General features: G+C 45.0%; 5 protein-coding genes across 12 annotated transcripts in view; 2 read left to right on the top strand and 3 right to left on the bottom strand.

Annotated features, from left to right (window-relative positions):
- Positions 1 to 426: 426 nt before the first annotated feature.
- On the bottom strand, positions 427 to 12,380 carry LOC122618273 (ribosomal protein S6 kinase beta-2). The gene is made up of 10 exons (XM_043794576.1): positions 11,719 to 12,380; positions 9,207 to 9,247; positions 8,335 to 8,461; positions 8,147 to 8,278; positions 7,949 to 8,082; positions 7,695 to 7,886; positions 7,519 to 7,609; positions 7,212 to 7,460; positions 7,037 to 7,144; positions 427 to 1,765 (listed from the first exon to the last, which is right to left on the bottom strand). The coding sequence occupies exons 1-10, from the start codon at positions 11,827 to 11,829 to the stop codon at positions 1,475 to 1,477; spliced, it is 1,476 nt and encodes a 491-aa protein (XP_043650511.1). The 5' UTR covers positions 11,830 to 12,380; the 3' UTR covers positions 427 to 1,474.
- On the top strand, positions 3,085 to 6,873 carry LOC122618271. 2 transcript variants are annotated; one of them, XM_043794574.1, is made up of 3 exons: positions 3,085 to 4,494; positions 5,372 to 6,565; positions 6,625 to 6,873. In XM_043794574.1, exons 1-3 carry the CDS (start codon positions 4,053 to 4,055, stop codon positions 6,792 to 6,794), a joined length of 1,806 nt encoding a protein of 601 aa, XP_043650509.1. In that variant the 5' UTR covers positions 3,085 to 4,052; the 3' UTR covers positions 6,795 to 6,873. The 2 variants fall into 2 exon arrangements, with proteins under 2 accessions (XP_043650509.1, XP_043650510.1); XM_043794575.1 differs by having other exon boundaries at positions 4,383 to 4,490.
- Positions 12,381 to 12,447: 67 nt separating the features above from the next.
- On the top strand, positions 12,448 to 13,718 carry LOC122618274 (uracil phosphoribosyltransferase homolog). Of its 2 annotated transcripts, none has more exons than XR_006326011.1 (3): positions 12,448 to 12,811; positions 12,872 to 13,465; positions 13,546 to 13,718. XR_006326011.1 is itself a non-coding variant. In XM_043794577.1 (3 exons), the coding sequence occupies exons 1-3, from the start codon at positions 12,570 to 12,572 to the stop codon at positions 13,554 to 13,556; spliced, it is 786 nt and encodes a 261-aa protein (XP_043650512.1). In that variant the 5' UTR covers positions 12,448 to 12,569; the 3' UTR covers positions 13,557 to 13,718. The 2 variants fall into 2 exon arrangements, 1 of the variants encoding a protein (XP_043650512.1); XM_043794577.1 differs by having other exon boundaries at positions 12,872 to 13,404.
- Positions 13,612 to 14,616, bottom strand: LOC122618275 (mitotic spindle assembly checkpoint protein MAD2A). Its single transcript, XM_043794578.1, has 3 exons — positions 14,443 to 14,616; positions 14,205 to 14,351; positions 13,612 to 14,142 (listed from the first exon to the last, which is right to left on the bottom strand). The coding sequence occupies exons 1-3, from the start codon at positions 14,513 to 14,515 to the stop codon at positions 13,739 to 13,741; spliced, it is 624 nt and encodes a 207-aa protein (XP_043650513.1). The 5' UTR covers positions 14,516 to 14,616; the 3' UTR covers positions 13,612 to 13,738.
- Positions 14,617 to 14,894: 278 nt separating this feature from the next.
- LOC122618633 (protein vein) overlaps positions 14,895 to 19,184 on the bottom strand; it is a 34,045-nt gene continuing 29,755 nt past the window's right edge. The window contains exons 5-6 of one of the 6 annotated variants that reach the window (XM_043795213.1): positions 18,206 to 18,259; positions 14,895 to 14,979 (exon numbers count right to left, since the gene is read on the bottom strand). In XM_043795213.1, coding sequence (XP_043651148.1) covers positions 14,958 to 14,979; positions 18,206 to 18,259 — 76 coding nt within the window. In that variant the 3' untranslated portion in view covers positions 14,895 to 14,957. Of the gene's footprint in view, positions 14,980 to 15,382; positions 16,363 to 17,910; positions 18,260 to 19,184 lie in introns of those variants that run through there. The other 5 variants (XM_043795214.1, XM_043795211.1, XR_006326035.1 and 2 more) reach the window with 5 other exon arrangements.

The raw sequence follows: 19,184 nt of genomic DNA, 5'->3' as shown, positions 1-19,184 counted from the left end.
ATTTTTTATTTCTGTAGAGATTTAACATTCTCTCATTCCTTAGGCAAATACAAAAAATATGATTCAGATTGCAAACTGAAACGGAATATAATCAAAGTACATTAATCGATTGTATACATTTGTTACATCTCCACATTATGTTTCTGTTTTTTACGTTTTTTATGGTTTTATATGGGTTTTATGGTTGTGGCAGCGTTTAGCTTCTCAGTACGCGTTCTCAGTATTAACTTGTTCCATTCCATTAGCTTGAATCCAGAAATGCAACTTAAATCGAATTCGAATTAGACCAATTGCATGGAGCTGACTAAAAACAGAGGCGGAGTTCCTCGGGGGGTTGGGTCATTGAATACAAATTGGCTATGCGAGCAAGTTGGGGCCCAAAACGTCTTTGGGCCACTGTTTTGTTTATAATCGAGCTGGGAAACCTTTACTTTACGTTATGTACTTTATTTTATAGTTTACTCTTTAATGCACTAGTTTAGTTTATAATTTACATTTCATTTAAGTTTTTGTGTTGTTGGCTACGCTGCAGTTGTCCCTAAAAACTAACGTCACTATATGCCTACCGTAGGTGTTCGAAATGACAAAAACAATTGGAAAACTGGAAAACTGTTCGACAACAATAAAAATAAGCTGTGAAGAACGCTTCTAGCCAGAGTTATTACACCCGATTAGTGCAATTGTGGCTGGAACTCAGTGTCTGTGCCACAAACTCACACGATTCACATGTCGATTTGTATTTAGAGCTATCGCGCAAGTACAGAACTTTTTCGTAATATAAATGGTCTGCTGTTGCTGTCTGTTTCGATTGGCGTTAAATAAGTGTAAAACGAAATTAAAGTGTTGCGTGTACATTTGAACTAAATTGTGTAAACCTTTTTGCCTATATAAAACATAAGTGTAAGTATAATATTTATACATAAACACGGATAAGTTTGGGGCTGGTTACCCGGGTCGGGTTCGCGATCGTCGCCTACCATCTCTCTAGGTGTATAATAGTAATTGCTATAGCATATGCTTATGTGGATGTCTCTAACTGTAGTATCTAGGTGTATCCAAAAACGAACGCTTTCCATCGCGTAGCACAATCATCTTCTCCATCTGCCTTCCTCGGTATTCTCATTATCATAATCATTACTATCCAACGGCGCGATCCGAGCGCGCTTCTCTATAACAAAAACAATTTCGCGCACTGAGGTCATGTGCTCCTCGTGCTGCTCAGCCTCCTCCTTCTCCTCTTCCTTCGCCTGATGATCGTCCTGCTCATTCCGTATCCTTAACCAAGTCCACACTCCACATACGTCATAATAGTAACTGTCAATTTCTGTAATTTTTTTTGCTGTTTTTCTTAGTTTGTTTTCCTTTTTTCGGGGAAGGGAGCTGAAGCTTATGGTGCAGGTGGTGGGTTGCCTACGGGACGGGACGGGATGGTACGGGATGGGATGGGATGGTTGGGAAGCAATCGCTCCAGCCTTTAGACCATCGGCAGACCCTGCTGCACGTCCATCATCTCGTCCTGCGCCGGCGAGGGGCGCGGCGCGAATGGCTGCATGTGATGCGGCGGCGTGGCCCGTGCAAACATCCCGGATCGCTGCGGATGACCGTGCATGGACATCGGCGAGTTGGCGCCCACATTGGCCGATGGGAACTGTAGGCGGAAGCTGCTGTCCGGCAGCTGGCGAGGAGTGCGTCGTGGGGAGCGTGCCGGCATCCGGTTGGCCCGATGCATGTCCTCCAGTATCGAGGGCGCTACGTAGGTGAAACCCTGCAAAAAAGAAGCAAAAAGAGCAAAACCACAATGAGCACCTTGAGTTGAGTTGTTTGCCATTTAGAGTGTGACTCTAGCGCTCCCCAAATCCCTGACCCACTTGCTCCACCACCGTGTGTGTGTGTGCCTGTGCGCAATTGAATTTGGATCGGGCAACTGCTGCCGCACTCGGTAGTCCAGCTCGATTCGATCCGATCCGAATCCCGTCTTGAATACTAATAATGCCCTCCCCTCCACGGGCTGTCGGAGCGGGGATTATGCAAGCCGCCCCGCCAGAGCTGTGCTCCATCGATGTAACACACATTTTACATAATTTTCCCGAGCCGCCGAGGAGAGAGACATTAATTAAATATATATATGTCTTGACGAAATCCACCGGCAAATGCAATAAAATAATTAAAAGCCGCCGGCTGCCGCGTGCTGTTCATCTGTGTAAATTCCCGCGGCACGGAGGCTGGACACAAATGCGTGATGCCGTATCGAGAGGAGGAGCTGCACCTGTCGCCACCAGGTGAAATGTGTACGCGAGAGCAGAGTCGCGTTAATTGGAACCGCGAGCCCGACTGCTGACCCACTAAGGCGGTATACGGGTAATAAATCGAGGTGCGCCGAGCGAGCCAGCGAAGCGATGAGAAAGTTTTCCATTAGCCGTAATAGGTTCTAATAGAATCCCGATTGCGATCTGAATCAGGTGCGAAATGAATCCGCTAGCCAGGCATCATGGCAATTAGCCAAACTGAGATGTGATAACTGGAAAGGTAGATCTTGCCAAACAAATGGTAGCAGTGTGCGCAGCGGTAACCAGTTTCGTTTGGAAGCGAAATCTAAGAACCACTTTCTTTAATCTGCACAAAAATCGTTGGATTTAAGTGATAATTTACAAAATTAGCCGCTCTTAAGACTAATTGAACATTTTCTTTATAATTTTAACTTGTTAGCACTTCATTAAGTTGCTGTTTGCGCTACCTAGAAAGCTTCTGAATTTGTTCACAAATAAATTCCCAAGTTTTCTCAACTGCTTCTTAAAAAATCTTTATAACAACGTTTCCGGCAGTACAAAGACTCCCAAACCTTAATTAGGCAATATTTGACGACACATTTAGCCAACTAATCCCATAAGGCCGTAGGCAAAACACACTTTACACAGCTTAGTGAGCCCCAAAACACCGAACGAAAGCAGCTCAAGGGTCGTTCGACTCACCTGGTCTGGGCCAACTCAGATGTTTGTAAACAAATAAAAGCAAACGCGGCTAAGAGAGGAGTTGGGCGGTGGGGGGATAAAGTCCACTTGCTTGGTGCGCAATTGGCTTGAAATGCAGCACGGCAAAGAGAGCGAGCAAACCAAAACATGGAGCCGAATCCCCAAGCCACCGACTTGGCCACCTGGCTGCACTCACTCATCGCCAGTCTCACAGAAGCGCTCAAAGCGTTCGGTCAGCCCAGTTCCAGTCAAGCGGAGTCCCAGCCAATCCATATCCATTCGAAAGAAAGAAAAAAACACGCAAAATAAGAAAGAAAACACAGCGAAGAGAAGGCGACTTGGTGGAGTGACTTTCGTGCTGGAGAAAGGCCTAGGCCCACGGCACACAAGCATTTCTGATTATTTGCAAGCCAGGCACACAGGCACAGCAGTCCCAGCAGTCACAGCCCAAAACAGCCACATTTCACCGATCATTATGCGCTGACATTGATTCTTGGGGCCAACGTGCATTGTCATCGGTGGTTCAGGGCTATCGGGATTACCAGTTGGTGGACCCAAAAAACCAGTTGAAGGGCAACGAGACCAGCTGAACGCCGAGAGTGAAACTCGGCGCGTATGCGTGCACGTGCATAAGTCACTCAAACTCATTCGAGTCTTTTCCCTTCCTTCTGTTGGCCAACGAAACTGGGTCGAGAACGAGACTTGGCCACATGCTGCTCAAACTGTGGGTGCGCGGAAGTGTTAAGTTGGTTAAATAAATGGCATTGCATCACATAAACAGTCACATAAAGGCAGCATAAATGCGCTAACTAGCCACAATAAAAGCCAAATGTGTACGAAAAACCCATGGGTAAAATTGGCAAACGTTCGAGCTGTGTGAAAATAATAACAACGCGGTGTCCAGCCGATAACACAAAAGCCACGCTTTGTTCGACTCACGAATTGTGTGTGAAAACCAAAAATCAAACAACCAAGCCGGCCAATAAATAAGCACTAAGCAAGACGTGCTACACCAAAAATAAATAAGAAAATAGGCAAAAGTAATATATACAAGAAAATCATAGTGGGCAACACATTCGCAAAATGTCCAAGCCGTTCAAAACAAATTCACTTTCGTTGCTGCATTGCCAGGCAGCGCTGCTGCTGCTGTTTTGTGTGGCAGCGCTGCAGGCGCAACAAGTATTGCAGCAGCAGCAACTGCAAGTGCAGCAGCAGCAGTCACAGCCGCAACAGCAGCAACTGCCAGCTGGTGCAGCAGCGACGACAGCAGCAACATCGCCTGCCAGCAGCAGCAACACGAGACTCTTGAACGCAACTTCAGATGGTGTCGCCGCCACTTTCATCGACAACACCAGCAGCAGCAATGCCAGCAGAAATAACCACATGGTCCAAAACAATGAAAATTCCGCCTCCTTTGAGCAGCAGACACTGCAGCAGCAACAGCATCAGCAGCAACAGCAACAGCAACAGCAACAACAAGCTACTTTGCAATATGCACATATATCTCCATTAGATAAAGAAGTAGGTATGCATCAACCAAAACAACATTGGATGTGACCATTCGCTTTGTGTCCAAGGCGTTCCATGCATATATTACATATTAGGGTAGTCATAAGAGCCAAACAACTAAAAATTTGGTTTGGTTTACAAAGAATGCACTTAAGGAAACGAAGTAGCATTAGCAAGTTTAATCAACTTTGGAAAATGCTCCATAGCAGCACCTTTACCGCAAGCTTCTCTTAATTTTTGGATCTGCGGTCCTGTTTGTTTTTGAAACTCCAAGGTTTTATATCAAGAAAGACTTCATTGCTACATTGCTTATATATCCACCTTAAAATGACTCCTCATAATCAGAACGATGAAGTTATCATTTAGGGCAGCGTAATGCCACTTTCATTCACTATTTACCCATCCCACTAATTTGCTTTCTTTGTGTGACCAAGAGAAATTTCCGTCACGACTTAGTTGGACGACTTCATCGCTTGGCAGTCGCCCCATCAGGCGGCACTCCAAGTGCGTATTTATATGGAACAGCGGTAGCCGGACGAATGATGGTCCGCTCGCCTCGGGTGGCGTTAAATTTTGCGAATTAGCCATAACAAACATTACCGCTGCCGGCTTGGCCATATTTCTCGGGCCAACTGTAAGGGCAGTGGAGCGGTTTGTTGCGGAGCAGCACCTAGCCAAGCCGACTTAATGGCCGAACTTCAAGTGTGAAAGTGAAATTTATTACACTCGAATTTGAGCGACGAAAATCAGAGCTAGTCCAGCGCCACGGAGAGGGGGCGATGGCCGAACGGGTTGGGTAATTCCATGCGGTTCGAGGGATGGGGGAGCGCTAATTAAAAGCCAAGCTAGCCGTGCTAACCGTGCCTATCTGGGGCCTTTCCATCTCATTGCAGTCGAGCGCCTGATCAAACAGTGGGCACCGATCGTCTGGCTGGCGCCGGAGGAGAAATTCATGCCGCTGGGCGTGGAGGAGTTTCTGCAGTATGTTCATCCGATGGACAAAGATAGCAGCTTCCGACCAGGCGTTCCGTTTCGGGAATATTCAACGAAATCCCACCTGGTCACGAACAATGAAGTCCAGGAGCTACTGGGCAACGACAAATCCTTTCTGTACGGACGGAATCCCAATGAGAAAGCGGTGCCCATCTATGGAGTGGTCAACTTGTGTCCCACGACGAGGGCCCCGGTAATGCCAGTTGTGTCCACGCCGCCACCCACTACCACACGAGGTGTTTACATTCCCGTGTCCATTGATCCGCTGGAGGAACGCAACGACACCATTCGGAGATCGTCCAGACTGTTTCCTCTCTTCCAGCGAGTGAAACGGGAGGCACCAACCGTTCCCAAGTACAATCAACTCAACGAGTACGAAGAACTTTTAGTGGAAGCCACCCAGAAGCCCAACGCACAGCAGGATTCCGAGCCAGAGCCGGACAACGGAGTACCAGTGAACAATTTCATTGCCAACCTGGCGGACAATGTCAAGTTCAGCGGTGGCACAGATCCCGATGACAATCTGGAGGAGAACAGTATTGGCCAGGCTCCCGAAAAGGAGACGAATTCAGGAAAAGGCAAGCTGCCAGGTTTTCATGTAACCTACTGGATGTTCTATCCCTACAGTCAGGGCAAGACCATGTGCACCGTGAGCTTGGGACCACTGGGAAGGATTCCCTTTCCTGCTGTCTATGGATATTGTCTGGGCAATCGTAAGGATATCGGCAGCCATGTGGGCGATTGGGAGCACATGAGTCTCTATTTTAACGGCGATTCCGAGCCACAGGCCATGTATGTGTCCGCCCACGATGCGGGAGCCTACTACAGCTATAATCGGCTGACGGGATCCTTCGAGTTCCGCCGCCAGGAGACGCGCAAGGGCATCTTGCAGCGTCCAAACTTTCCCAAAACGGTGACCACCTTCAAGAACCATCCGGTTCTGTTTGCCGCCAAGGGTTCACATGGTTTATGGACGGCGCCAGGAAAGCATCGCTTTGTGAAAGTGGCACGCCTGTATGATATTAATGGATTTGGAACGCCATGGAACACTTGGAAGGCTGTGGATATAAGCTACGAGAACCTGAGATCCTATGGTGAGTAACGCTTTCTGCTTCTTTGCCTCATTGCTAAGTATTCTTATCTCTTCCGAAAGGTCGGTCGCTGGTGCCTGATTGGCTCACATATCGCGGCAAATGGGGTAATCCCAAGAGCAATTGCCATCCCTTCCGGCGGATCGGTTTGAATTTCTGCGAGTTCACGGATGGACCCACGGGAATTCCACTCAAGGAACCCCACTTTCAATGCGGTGCTGATTATCGCTAGCGACGCAATCGGGGAATAGGTCCCTTGCCTAGGCTTAATCTAATGTTTAAAAAAGTATTTATTGTGAAAACCACCCAAAAAGATCCCTTAAAGATTAAAAATTAATAGAGAATAAAAAAAAAACTGGACTTTCTTTAGTTCTTGGAACTGCTTTGCTAATCAAATTTAAATTTGGTTCACTATGGTTGGACACTACTTCCTTTCAAATACTTGGTTATTCCCCAAATATGTTCTTTACTCACTTGGAAAATTAAATTGGCACTTTCGCTTAGCGTCGTATCATCAGGTGAGTCCACTGGAATTTGTCTTGTGAATCTTGTATCGAACTGTGAGACATCGTCCTCGCTTCTCTGTTGTTCCAAAGATAAACAAAAATTAATATTTGAGACTTCCTATTTAATTTCAGTTGCCACCTACCAAGAGCGGTTTTATAGGCGGTTCGAGGCGTCTGGCGAGCACATCGTCCCAGTTGACGTGTTTGAAGAATGGGTGGATTTGGACAGCCGCCGCATCCTCGGGTCCGCTGCCAAGGCGCTGAGGTTCCTGCCGCTTCATCAGGCGCCGCACCAGATCCCTGGCTTCCGGTGTGAGGTAGGCTGGCAGATTGAGCTTGGCTTTCAGAATGGTCTCGATGGTCTTCTTGCGATTCTCGGCGGTGAAGGGTGGCTAATCGAATTCAGCAATTATACAAGGATATCCAAACACTCGTAGGCTTTTCACTTACGACTCCTGTGAGCATGTCAAACATGAGAGCGCCCAGTGACCACCAGTCGACTGCTTTGCCATGGCCACTTCTGGTCAAGATTTCAGGTGCCCTGCAAGCAAATTGATCACACATTAAATTGAAGTTCGCTAGCCCGATTGGGAGAAAAATTGAAAGAGGCTTGCGGGCGCACGCACATGTACTCAATTGTGCCGCAGAAGGTGTGGGTGACAATACCCTCTTGTATGTGCTCTTTGCACAGTCCGAAGTCGGTGAGCTTCACGTGTCCCTGTGCATCGAGTAGTATGTTCTCGGGCTTTAGATCGCGATAGATGATGCCCAGTTTGTGTAGATGGCCCAAGGCCAAAATGATTTCGCTTAGATAGAAGCTGGCAAAACGAGGAAACAAGTTAGTATTTATCTGCATAATTGTTATTCAATTAATAGCTACCATGTGGTATCCTCCAAGAAGATGCCCTCGCGCTCCAAATGCATGAACAGCTCTCCGCCGCTGAGATATTCAAGTATAAGGTATAGTTTTCCGTCTGTCTGGAAGGCATAGACTAGCTCCACTATGAAGGGATGCTAAGGGAGGTAGAGAAATGCAGTTAAGAGGAATGGCAAGACAACAAGCCGTGACCGATCGCACCTTGACTGCCTCGAGTATATTGCGCTCGGCGCGGGTGTGCGCTGTGTCCTTTTGATTGGTCACAATGGATGCCTTTTTGAGCACCTTCATGGCAAAATATTTGTTGGCATCTCGTCCAGCGGTCTTGCGCACCTGAAATACCGAGAATATTAGTGATCCGTAACCGGGATTAGTGGATATTTACGTACCTGAAATACTTTGCCATAACCACCTTTGCCAAGGACCTTCTTGAGCTCAAAGTCCTTGGGTCCCAGCTTGATTTTACCTGGATTGACATTCTCCTCGCAAAGCTGTATGGTCTCCTGGCCCTCGGTGCTATTAATTGGGAATAGGGAATTGGGTATTGGGGTTAGGGGACTGATTTAATTGTTGGTCTTCTGTTCAATGGTGTTTGCGTCTGTGTCGTCTAGCGTGGGAATGGAGCAGCCCACGTGCTATAAATAAATCCCATGGCGTGCACGCGCCAATCATCACCTCCATTCTGGTCCGAGCAGCTCCTCCCTCTTCCCTGCTCCCACCCCTTTCCGCTTCCACCTCCACCACTACTTCCACTGCCAACCAGCTCTCGCATTATTGCCGTCGAGTGTTTGCCGTGAGTCTTGTTTACACACCGAACTAGCTGGCTCATTGAAGAGGCGGCCAGGGGCCGAGTGACAGCTTGTTGGTAGTCAATAGCAGTTGTAAACACTTCTGGGTCCGTCCGTTCGTCCGTTAGTCCGACTATTGGTCCCTTATCGTCTGGATTTGTCCGGAGTCCAGCAGAGGACGGCAGAGGTGCGTCTGGACGGGATCAGGCTCTAAGCCAAATCAATCATATGCTTGCTATCACTGCCACTGCCGGCGTGCGCAGTGTGTAAACAAGTCTGAGCTGATAATTGGCAATTAGGCTGTTCATTTGCCCGGCTTTATCCAGCTTTTATCTGCTCAGCTGGCTGGAGAGGAAGTCCGATGCGATCTGGCTCCCTATCTACTACCCCGCCCGCATTCTACAGAAAATCACAGTCACGTCCTCCGATTTGGCGATGTGGCGATGCGAAGGCATAGCATTGGCATTACTCACTCTTGGTGCAGATTAATACACAATTCCGGTTCTAGGTCAACCTGCAAATGCGAAAAAGAGACGGAGTGAGCGTGTGAGTGAGATGGCGTCAACTGGCGAGCATAACCGCCAGCGGAATACATGCGAAAAAGTCAACAATTAATCATAGTTATTGCGAACTTGGGAGCAAACAGCAGAAGGGAAAGTTACACAGCAGCACCACAGGGACCCAACGAAGATTAGGGGCCCTAAATCTAGCAGATATTTTATAATCAGCCTATCCCAGCATAAATATATGGGTTGCTTTAAGGTCTTGACCCAAATTATTATACAATTTTTTATACTTTCTAATATACATTAATAATCTTTATCTAAACTAAATTGTCAAAAGAAAATTCCCACAAAATCCGTTCTAAAATGGCTTTTGCGTAGATGCTTAAAAGTTCATAAGTAATAATATTTAAATTAAAAATTTGTGCTTGCATATCTTCGTGTTGCATCCTTAATCCCCATTCGGTGTTGCCCCACTTTTCAGTTTTGCTTTCCGCAGAGGGCGATTCCGATGAATGGAGAGATCGCATCGGAGCAGACAGGGGCTCGCTCTGGGATCTCGGATGCCATTCGTCTTTGGAGTCGGTGACGCCAGTCAGTTTCTCCACCCTTCGATCTGCCCACTCACGCTGCGATGGTATTTGTGTGTACACAGAGAGAAAGAGCGTGGCATCCACAGAGAGATGTACATTTGTAAACTTTCCGCACGCACACACACCTTTGCGTTAATGACAAACTAAATTTAGAACTCGGAACAATGCCAAATAATCTGCCGGCGATGCTGGCGCTGTTCCTCGTCCATCCCCCCGGGTCCATCTCCCGCCCCCTCGGATGCGGTTGCTCCAATCGGGGGAAGGCCACAGTTAGGGGCGGCAGAATCTGAAGAATCAGCAGCAGCCGCCGCCGCTGTTCTCGTCATGCCTAAAATTTGTATAGAACATTTTTGACTAAAGTTCAATTGAATGGCGGCATCGAAATGGGAATCGGAATCAGAATCGGAATCCGCATCTCGACATCTCGTCGCGCAGCACATTAAAAACTGGTTCACCTCGTCAGCGTTGGCGGTGAATTCCAATTAACAAATCCATCATAATTTATAGCGCTCACACAAGTTCGGTTCAGTGGATGGGCGCAGGAGGGGGTGTGCGCGCTTGCGTAAATCACGTAGATCGACAGGTCTTTGGAAGGGGGTGCGATATGGTTGGTAGTAGTGATAGGTTCTTATCAGCACCCCAAAAGGTTTCTCCAGCCAAAGCCAATTATACACGAAAGAAAATGACGTTACCTAAGAGCTATTCTCACTTTTTTGTCAGAGTGTAAAGTGCTTCGGTACTGTCAAACAATTACTTTACTCAATTCTTCTAAAAATAAATCAATTGACATCATAGTATGACGGCATTAATACATAGTTGCTAAATTACTCATATTCCAGGCAACTTTGGAAATTTAAAAATTCAAATGAAGAGTTTCAACAACGTGCATTGGTTAAATTACATCCATTGCGAATAAATTACTCAATTAGTTTAGTCGAAATTGCAAACAGGAAGTAATTTTAGCAATTAAATAGAAACTTATCAATTTATGAATCGCTTGCTAGCACAATCATGTAAAATGTGTCAAATAATTTATTTTAATAAGTATTTCGGTCCAGCAACAAAGTAACTTTTACTTTATACTAGTACTCATAGCATCTAAGATAGAAATATTATTTCTCAGTGCACTTGCTGCCCTGCAGTGCAGTTACAACTGGTTCCATGTAGCACCCGCCTAAATATGACGGCTTGTCGCGATCGCTCGATTTCGATCGCCTGCCTGCTGCCCTTTCCTTCCACTTTGTTGTGCTCCCTTATCGGCGCGTCGAGGTTTTTCTCATTTTCTAATTTTATATGGCGCGCTGATAAGGAATTTCGTTTTCTAAGTGGAAGCTAAGACTCTTTCGAGGGTGCGAGCGAGTCAACGATCGTTTTGAATCTCCTTCCCCTTCGCACACCACCTTTGCAGTTGTTGCATTATCAGCTGGAGACAGGGGCGGGCCAAGAAGGGGGGCTGCCATGGAGTGTGTCGGGCAATTGAGGCTGATTAGTTTGAAGGACACCACCACTGGCCACGATTGGCCAATATCAAGCGATGGTTCAATGGTGCGATGGTGGTTTCATAAGGAGGTTCCTCGGATCGAGTCGAACTTTTGATACAATGAGTACAGTGGGTACAATGAGTGTGCATGCGCTGAATAATCGGCGACTGGACTGAGTGACGCCAGACATTTGCGCAGCAGATAAGCCCCGTTTTGCAGGGTGTGCGTTTAGTGAATGTGCTGGTTTTTCGGGGGTGTGGAATTTGGGATGCCCAGACGGCCGAAAGGAAAACTCGCAGACAAAGCGCAGAAAAGGTAAACAAAGAGGGAAATTGTTGCTGCGCAGTTCGCAACGAGGGATAGTACGGAATGGCATGTCATGGCATGGAATATGGAGCGCTAGCTTACGTCGTCCAGCTCGATCCTGTCGTCGTCGGAGTCCCTGGCCTTGTCGTCCTGCAGCTCCAGGTCGTGAAGCTCCAGATCGAACAGCTCGCTGGGATCGCTCACGTCCGCCATTGCGTGTGTTTTGTGTGTGTGTAGGTGTGTAGTTGTAGAGGAGTGCTCCGTTTGGTTATGGGATGGTGGATCGCCGCTGGTCCGCTCCTGAACTGGGCGCTCCTCTCGCGGGGCGGAAGCGTTGGCGTTTTATTTTAGTCTCTGGCTATGAGTCCTCCTATTCAGCTGCTTCAGATGGAACAGAATAGCACAGAGCAGCACAGAACAGAACGGAACAGAATTGAACTGAACAGCAGCGGTGCCGATTTCGTGGCTTTCGTCGTGGCCCGAAGGTTATTGTTTATTAGTTAATGGCAATACAAATACACACACACATGGGGGCACACGCACCAACACTGCGACGCACGCACAACGCACAACGCACCCACACTCACGCACACAGACACTGCGCTTAATGCCCTGCCCACGCGCGCCCTTTGAGTTCCCTGATGTGCAAGAAAACGCAGTTGTTCGCGAACGCCTAATCGCAATGCAGTAATCAGTAATTAAAATGCACTTTTTTCTTTGTTTGCGAGTGAAACACGAGGTGATTTGCTAAGTGTGGCCAGTCGTGCGCTAACCGCCAAGTGCTAGAAATTACCGAGAGCCAACGGATGGCAATGCCATCGCAATGAACTATTAAGTGTGACCGTGGCTAACCAAGCACGCGCTAGTGGAACAAAGACCAACGTTCCACAATTCTTTCAATTTATTTATTTTATGTAGCCAGTAATAGCAATAGCTAGATCAATAGCCGAGTCATGCGCACCGGCTCGCCCAGCAGCAATGGCTCCCAGTCGGAGGAGGGCAGCAGCTCCTCGGATCACCAGCAGCCGCAGCAGGTTGCCCAGGAGCAGGAGCAACAGCTGCATACTCCCACGCATGCACACGCCGTGGTGCCAGCTGCCACATCGGAGGAGATTCTGGCGGAGTATGGCAGCAGCCTGAAGCTTCTTGAGTGCAACTCCCAGGTGGCCGAACTGCTGACAATACTGCGTGACAAGTAGGTGACGTTGTGGGTGGCAGTCAGCAACCGCCGGCTACTACAAAATTCTACCCCCAGGAACACCACACGCAGCGATTTCAAGTTCTACGCCGACCGTCTCATCCGGCTGGTCATCGAGGAGTCGCTCAACCAGCTGCCCTACACCCATTGCGATGTGGAGACCCCCACCGGTGCGATTTACGAGGGCCTGAAGTATCGCTCCGGCAACTGCGGAGTGTCCATTATCCGCTCGGGAGAGGCCATGGAGCAGGGACTTCGCGACTGCTGCCGCTCCATACGCATTGGCAAGATCCTGGTCGAGTCCGATGCCAATACCCATGAGGCGCGTGTGGTCTATGCCCGCTTTCCCGATGACATCGGCAGCAGACAGGTGCTCCTCATGTATCCCATCATGTCGACTGGAAACACTGTGCTGCAGGCGGTAAATGTGCTGCGGGAACACGGCGTACCCGAGAGCTGCATCATCCTGTCCAACCTGTTCTGCACTCCCATGGCCGCTCGGACCGTGGTGAATGCCTTCCCCAAGCTGAAGATCCTCACATCCGAGCTGCATCCCGTGGCACCCAATCACTTTGGCCAGAAATACTTCGGTACAGACTAGATATTTGGGTCTATCATGCAGACTTGACGACTAAGCGCTGCTTAGGATAGGTAGCTGTCGCCCAGATAAAAACCTTTCCGTTTCGCCCCCACTAACAGAAGCTACCCTCTTCCTTTGTTTCGTCCTCCAGATTGCATTTGAGCGAAAGACAAATAGACGACCCCTGCGGCCAACCAAAACTACTACTTAGCAACTGTTAGCTTTTCACAACTGGCTTTTAATGCAACTCTCAAATATGTTTACGTTCGTTACGCACTATTGTAAATATAGAAACGAAATAAATATTTAAATATTTAAACTTTAGAATGGGGCTTTACTGCCTTCTAAGTGCTCATCTTGTAGTTGACCACGGTGTCCACCTTGTGCAGTCCGGTGGAAAAGGAGCGCAGCTGAACGGCCTGCGGATTCTGAATGATAATGGCACCCGTTTCGTCCCATTTGGCCGGTAATTCGGTGTTCTGCAGCGTGTGGATCATAACGTCGAAGGTGCAGATGCAATCAAGCAGTGGCAGATAGCTGACGGTAGCCGAGATCTGGCGCATAACGTCGCGAATCTCGTTCTGGATGCGGCTCATCTCCTTGGTGGTTGTAAGCTTGGTGGGATCACTGGTATCGCCATCGCCCAACTCGGCCTGCATATTGAAGTCCCAGCACTCGAGCACCTCCTTGGTGTGGGCGTTGGTAATGACCATCGAGATCTTGTTGATCATGTTCTTGGAGAGCCACTCTATTCGTGAATCCAATATTATTCGTGGTCATTATACACTTGTTACCCAAAAGATCACTTACCTTCGGTTTGGCTGAGAACGTTCTGTAGGAAGGTCTGTATCTTGGGATCCTTGGACATTAGAATAGTCAGCCCATACTGCTGGGTGTTGTCAAAGTCTTCGGCTGGGTAAATTCCGCGTTGGAAAAGGATCGAGTTGATGCCATATTCTATTTTGCGAATAAAACAAAAGAAAAAACCAAATGAGACGCCATTGCAGGCGGCCTTGCTGACGCTTTCGTGGCGCTGCAAACTTCTTACTCAGGTATTCCACAATAATCTGGGCGGATCCCTTGAGTGTGATGCAGTTTTTGGTTGCCTGGGCAGTTGACATGTTGTTTAAAGTTGATTTTAATGGCAGTAAAATTAATAATTTGCAGAATTGCCGCTATTTTTGAAAGTTGTTGATTTACAGAGATGACAGAAGCTCGATATGCATTCGATGCGTTTGTCCGTATCTATCGATAGATATCGGTGGGTGCACCAGCTAAATGCAGTGTACTTTATTGTTTGGTGTGTGTACTTGCTATACGACCAGGGAGACGGTGGTGCCAGGGTTGGCTATTCCGACCAGTGCTGCCAAGCAGAATACATAATGGGCGGCAAATTTAAATCCAACAGTTGTCTTGCAAAAAAATAAACACAAACACCATAATTGATTGCAACAAATTCAGAATTTTATTGGCCATCCTTGTGTAAACTAAATCTAAGCATGAGATCCATTTCTGAGCGCAAAAGTAACTCCGCGTGGTTCGGCTTAACAGGGTCCCTCCGGTTCATCGCATGCCTGTCAAGAAACTGAAACAAGACTTTGATATAGCCAAGACAATAGAGGACCCAGTTAAACTATGCTATCCAAAACCTAGCTCGGTTCGTCAGAGCTTTGATTGCTGCGCTCTGATTTGTCGGTTGTGTGGGAAGAAAAAAACAGCAAAAGCAGAGCAGCAAATCATAAACGATGTAGAAGTAGAAGCCACAGAGAACAAGAACAGAAAATCACCAATTCAAAAAGCAATCGATGTTTTGTAAAATGTGAATTATTTGCAAGTTTTTAATTAAGTTTTTTCTTACGCATCGTTTTGTTTGTTTTTGTTTTTTTTTTCGTTTTTGTTTGTTTAATGTTTTGTTTTAAATTAAAATTAAACTTTACATGGTATTTTTGGTATAAATCTTTCAATAATTAATATATAAAAAATTTGCCACTTAAAATAACTAAAAATAATCTCTACGCACTTCCTTGCTTTACGCTTAGCCATAGAAACTGATGTCAACATACACATGGTGAAAAAAATAACTAATTTGCCATTTTACATATTTTGGTGTTCAAATTGCAAAATCGCAAATTAAAATCGAGGACAAATAATATAGTATTTCGAAATTAAGTAGCTGTGTGGGTGTGTGTGTATTTGTGTGTGAGCTTATAGCTAGAATTACGTTTAATTTAGGTGTAATTAAATACAATAAATTACGGTTAAAGAAGGGCTTGCATTACCTTAGTTGAAATGTACACAAAACTTATCGTTAGTTAAAACGAGAGCTATTTACAGGATTTATTACAAAGTTCTCGGCTACGTCAACCTTTGTTATCAATTTAAAAGTATTGTCTATGGTACAACAACAAAAGCGCAACAGTGTCAAAGTCAGGGTCGAATCGGTAATGCTTTGCTCTCGAACTTCGAACTTTGAACCTCAAACTTCGAACTTAGATGTTATATATTTCGTATAATAAATAAATTAAAATTCTGCTCAGATTTCATACATCAGATTTATACATTTCGGATATTCTGTCACCGTGCACAAAAACGAACGTAGCTAAAGTCAGCTAAAGTCTGGATCTTTTCTGGAACTTTTCGCTCGGTAGGAAGGAACTCTAGGCGAGGGGGGAATTGTACGAATTTTGAAATGTTTTCTGTTTTCGGATATGTTTTCATTGTAGTTGCAAACTTTGAGAACGGTGATGGGTTTTTTTTTTGGGCATGGTCTGCTGGTGCAACGAATTCTCTAATTTTTTAAATAAACGTAAAAAATTACAATTGTCTGTTTTGGAGTGCAGGGAGTTCGATTTTTTTGTTTTTTGCTTTTCGTTTTGTTTATAAAATCATAAAAATAATGAAACCAAATTCTATGCATTAATAGTCGTTATTTAAGGTATGTATTTGGCCGTAGATTGCAACAAAATATCTGTGAAGAGATTAAATCATAAATAAAATTAAAAAATGAATCTTTCAATTCTTCATTTACTGCTAACTAAAAGCTGGCTAACACCATTTCCACAATTAGGGGCAACTACAAGCATCAAATTGCGCTCTCAAATAAAAAAGTTCCATGCAGTAGGATATTTTGAAGAGAAGGTCTTTAGCAAGAACTACTTGAAAATAAGTGATTTAATTTGCATTTTCTTTTTTTTTTGGTTCATTCGAGCTCAAGATCTCACTTTGCCGTGGCGTTTACACTTAAGGAGGAAACGAGCACAAACTAAGAAAGTTATAAAGTGAACAGAGTTACCCAAATCGAAAACGCAGGAGATTAGTGAAAAGAAAAAATACGAAAAAAAACAATCACCAAATAAAAGTAAACGAGGAGCAGAATGAAATTGTTTGTTTTGTTTGATTTTAATTGGGTTCTTTCCGGTGGAATTGGTTTGGTTTTTTTTGGTTTGTCAAAATCTACAGCCAATGGTTAATGTCTAATAACGAGTAGTAACTAAAATTAATTGGAAATCATAAATTATAATGGGTTATTGAATGTGGTTTGTTTTTTAATATTTGCAAACTACAAATAATAACACTGAAAACAAAACAAAATTCAGTTCCCGTTTCAAATGTTCAGTCAGTTCGATGCCTTTGTGGGTGAGTGTTTTTTTGTGGCTAACTTGCCAGCGTTTATGCGTGTTGATATTCGTGTATCTAACTAAGAGAGCCTCTGTTGATTTTTATCGTAAATCTGGATATTCATATTGTGTGTGTGTGTGGGGCGGGGGTGAGTAAATGTGGGATGAGCCAAAGGATTCGACAAGTTTCTCAGTACTTTGTGGGGCAAAGGTCCCTTAAGGCCAATTTTCCTGTTGTCCGTTGTCCGTCCGCTTGTCCGTCCGTATGTCTGTCCGTATGTCCGAGTTGCTTGATCATTTTGTTTTGTTTTGCTGTTTTTTTTTACATTTACTTGTGGTTTTGGTTGGTGTGGTTTGTGTGATGAGTGAGTTGAAATTAAATTAAGTTCCTATGTAAACACTATTTAAAATAAACCTTCTATAGCACCCTTTGTTTTTATTCGTATTTATTTGATTTCTTCTCGTTTATTAATGATTGCTCTTAATATGGTTTTTAGTTTATAAAATTATTAATATTATGAACAACTTGGTTAGTTATTTATTTTGTTTACTCTTTGTTTTCATTACTAAGACTTTACTTTGTTTCTTTTTGGAATGTGTTCTCTAATAAAACCTTTAGTTCGTCGTTTCACAAAGTGACTGATAATTGGGTGTGTGTGTTTGTGTGTGGAGTGTGATTGGGTGTCTGGAGTTTGGGTTAGATTTGGGTTCGATTCTGCATACTGTTTTTGTACTTTTTGTCTGTATGATTGGGTGTGCTGTGTTTGTGGCTTTATCAACTATATTTGGTTTATTTCACTTTCTCCGTTACTCTGTTACTCTGTTTCAGATGTTTCGCAGAAAGTTTCAATGTGGTAGGATAGCTGTGAAATGTGCCATGGGAATTCCGTTGGATTTACCTTTTTACTATTTTAGGTTGTAGTACTACTTTGCAGATAGATCTGTTTAGTTATAGTATTTTTATTTTATTATACTTTATGTTATTCGTTATTTTGGTATGGGCACTGAGTTCGGTTTGATTGATTTGATTTGATTTGATTTGATTTGATTCGGTTTGTTTCGGTTTAGGTATTGTGTATAACTCGCGTTTGACTCGACTCGACTCGACTCGTAAAACAATCGATGCTATAGAAGTGCCTATTTTAGCAGTAATAACCTCCCTGATAATTTTTGCATGATTCGGGAGAGCTGTACCTACTGTCGGGCCTTTTGTTCTCGCAACGTTTGCCGAAGTATTCGTTTGGGCAACTGCAAAGACAGACAAGATGGATTGCACAGATTTAGTATAGATCGTATTTAATTTGCAATAGATTATATTATATGTATATGTAAGGAATACACAAGTAGGGGAAATCGAAATGGCCATGAACTGCGGTGCAGTATTTGCTTGACCACTCGATGATCCGGTCAAATATAAACAAAAGAACGAACAAATTAAATGCGAATTTCAGAAAGGAAAAGTGGAAAAGTGGATACTGAATGTGCGGAAGGAGTGGCATCAAAATGGAAATTCAATTTTCCCCCCTTTTCCCCCGCCTGCGACGCCTCCTCAAAAAACTGGACAAAAAAGTAAAACCCACTCGAGATGATCGCAAGGGTAGCGAGTGAAATGCGCTTTTTTTGGGATCCGATTGGATCGAATCGATTCGGTTTGCGTGTGCACACTCGTACTGCCAGATAAAACGAGGAAACGAGGCGCTGAAAGACATTATTCACATTGCATACACACACGCCGGCAAGTGGGCCTTTGCCTTTGCCTTTGTGGAGTTCTCTACTCCGGCCACCGAAATTTGTGGCCTTTTAATTGCGCTCCCTTTCCGAGTCGCTCGCTTTTCGAGCCTAATGTGTAATGCGATGCCAAAATATTACAAGATATATACATATATTTACATGGCATCGGCATCGGGATGGGGATCGGCGGTGGAGTCTTATCAGCTGTCACATGAGCGGGGTTTATCAAGCGAACCACTTGAGTTTTGGGTTCAGTTTCGAGGAGTCTAGCTCGAGTGTGCGGCAGGATGCAGCGAGTGCACAGCGAAAAAAAAGTATCCAAAACAGTAAGATAGTCGCATTGTTATCTTAAAGTTGAATGAGCAACGTATAAACTAATATTAAACTTATGAAATATTTCAAAACTGCATGCATCGAAGTATTGAACAACAGGCTTAATTTA

The sequence above is a fragment of the Drosophila teissieri genome, chromosome 3L (assembly GCF_016746235.2).
Source record: "Drosophila teissieri strain GT53w chromosome 3L, Prin_Dtei_1.1, whole genome shotgun sequence".
Classification (NCBI taxonomy): domain Eukaryota; kingdom Metazoa; phylum Arthropoda; class Insecta; order Diptera; family Drosophilidae; genus Drosophila; species Drosophila teissieri.
The sequence above is the reverse complement of the archived record's forward strand: the minus strand, read 5'-3'. Positions and strand labels throughout refer to the sequence as shown.

Bases quoted from the DNA above. Each gene is read 5' to 3' on its own strand.
- LOC122618271 (XM_043794574.1), top strand. From the start codon at position 4,053: ATGTCCAAGCCGTTCAAAACAAATTCACTTTCGTTGCTGCATTGCCAG. The intron at 4,495-5,371 runs GTATGCATCAAC...ATCTCATTGCAG, and splicing joins TCCATTAGATAAAGAAGTAG to TCGAGCGCCTGATCAAACAG. The intron at 6,566-6,624 runs GTGAGTAACGCT...CTCTTCCGAAAG, and splicing joins CGAGAACCTGAGATCCTATG to GTCGGTCGCTGGTGCCTGAT.
- LOC122618273 (XM_043794576.1), bottom strand. From the start codon at position 11,829: ATGGCGGACGTGAGCGATCCCAGCGAGCTGTTCGATCTGGAGCTTCAC. The intron at 8,462-9,206 runs GTGAGTAATGCC...CCCAATTAATAG, and splicing joins TGTATTAATCTGCACCAAGA to CACCGAGGGCCAGGAGACCA. The intron at 7,145-7,211 runs GTAGGTGGCAAC...TTGGAACAACAG, and splicing joins CGCCTATAAAACCGCTCTTG to AGAAGCGAGGACGATGTCTC.
- LOC122618274 (XM_043794577.1), top strand. From the start codon at position 12,570: ATGCGCACCGGCTCGCCCAGCAGCAATGGCTCCCAGTCGGAGGAGGGC. The intron at 12,812-12,871 runs GTAGGTGACGTT...TTCTACCCCCAG, and splicing joins CTGACAATACTGCGTGACAA to GAACACCACACGCAGCGATT.
- LOC122618275 (XM_043794578.1), bottom strand. From the start codon at position 14,515: ATGTCAACTGCCCAGGCAACCAAAAACTGCATCACACTCAAGGGATCC. The intron at 14,352-14,442 runs GTAAGAAGTTTG...TTCGCAAAATAG, and splicing joins GATTATTGTGGAATACCTGA to AATATGGCATCAACTCGATC. The intron at 14,143-14,204 runs GTAAGTGATCTT...ATTCACGAATAG, and splicing joins CGTTCTCAGCCAAACCGAAG to AGTGGCTCTCCAAGAACATG.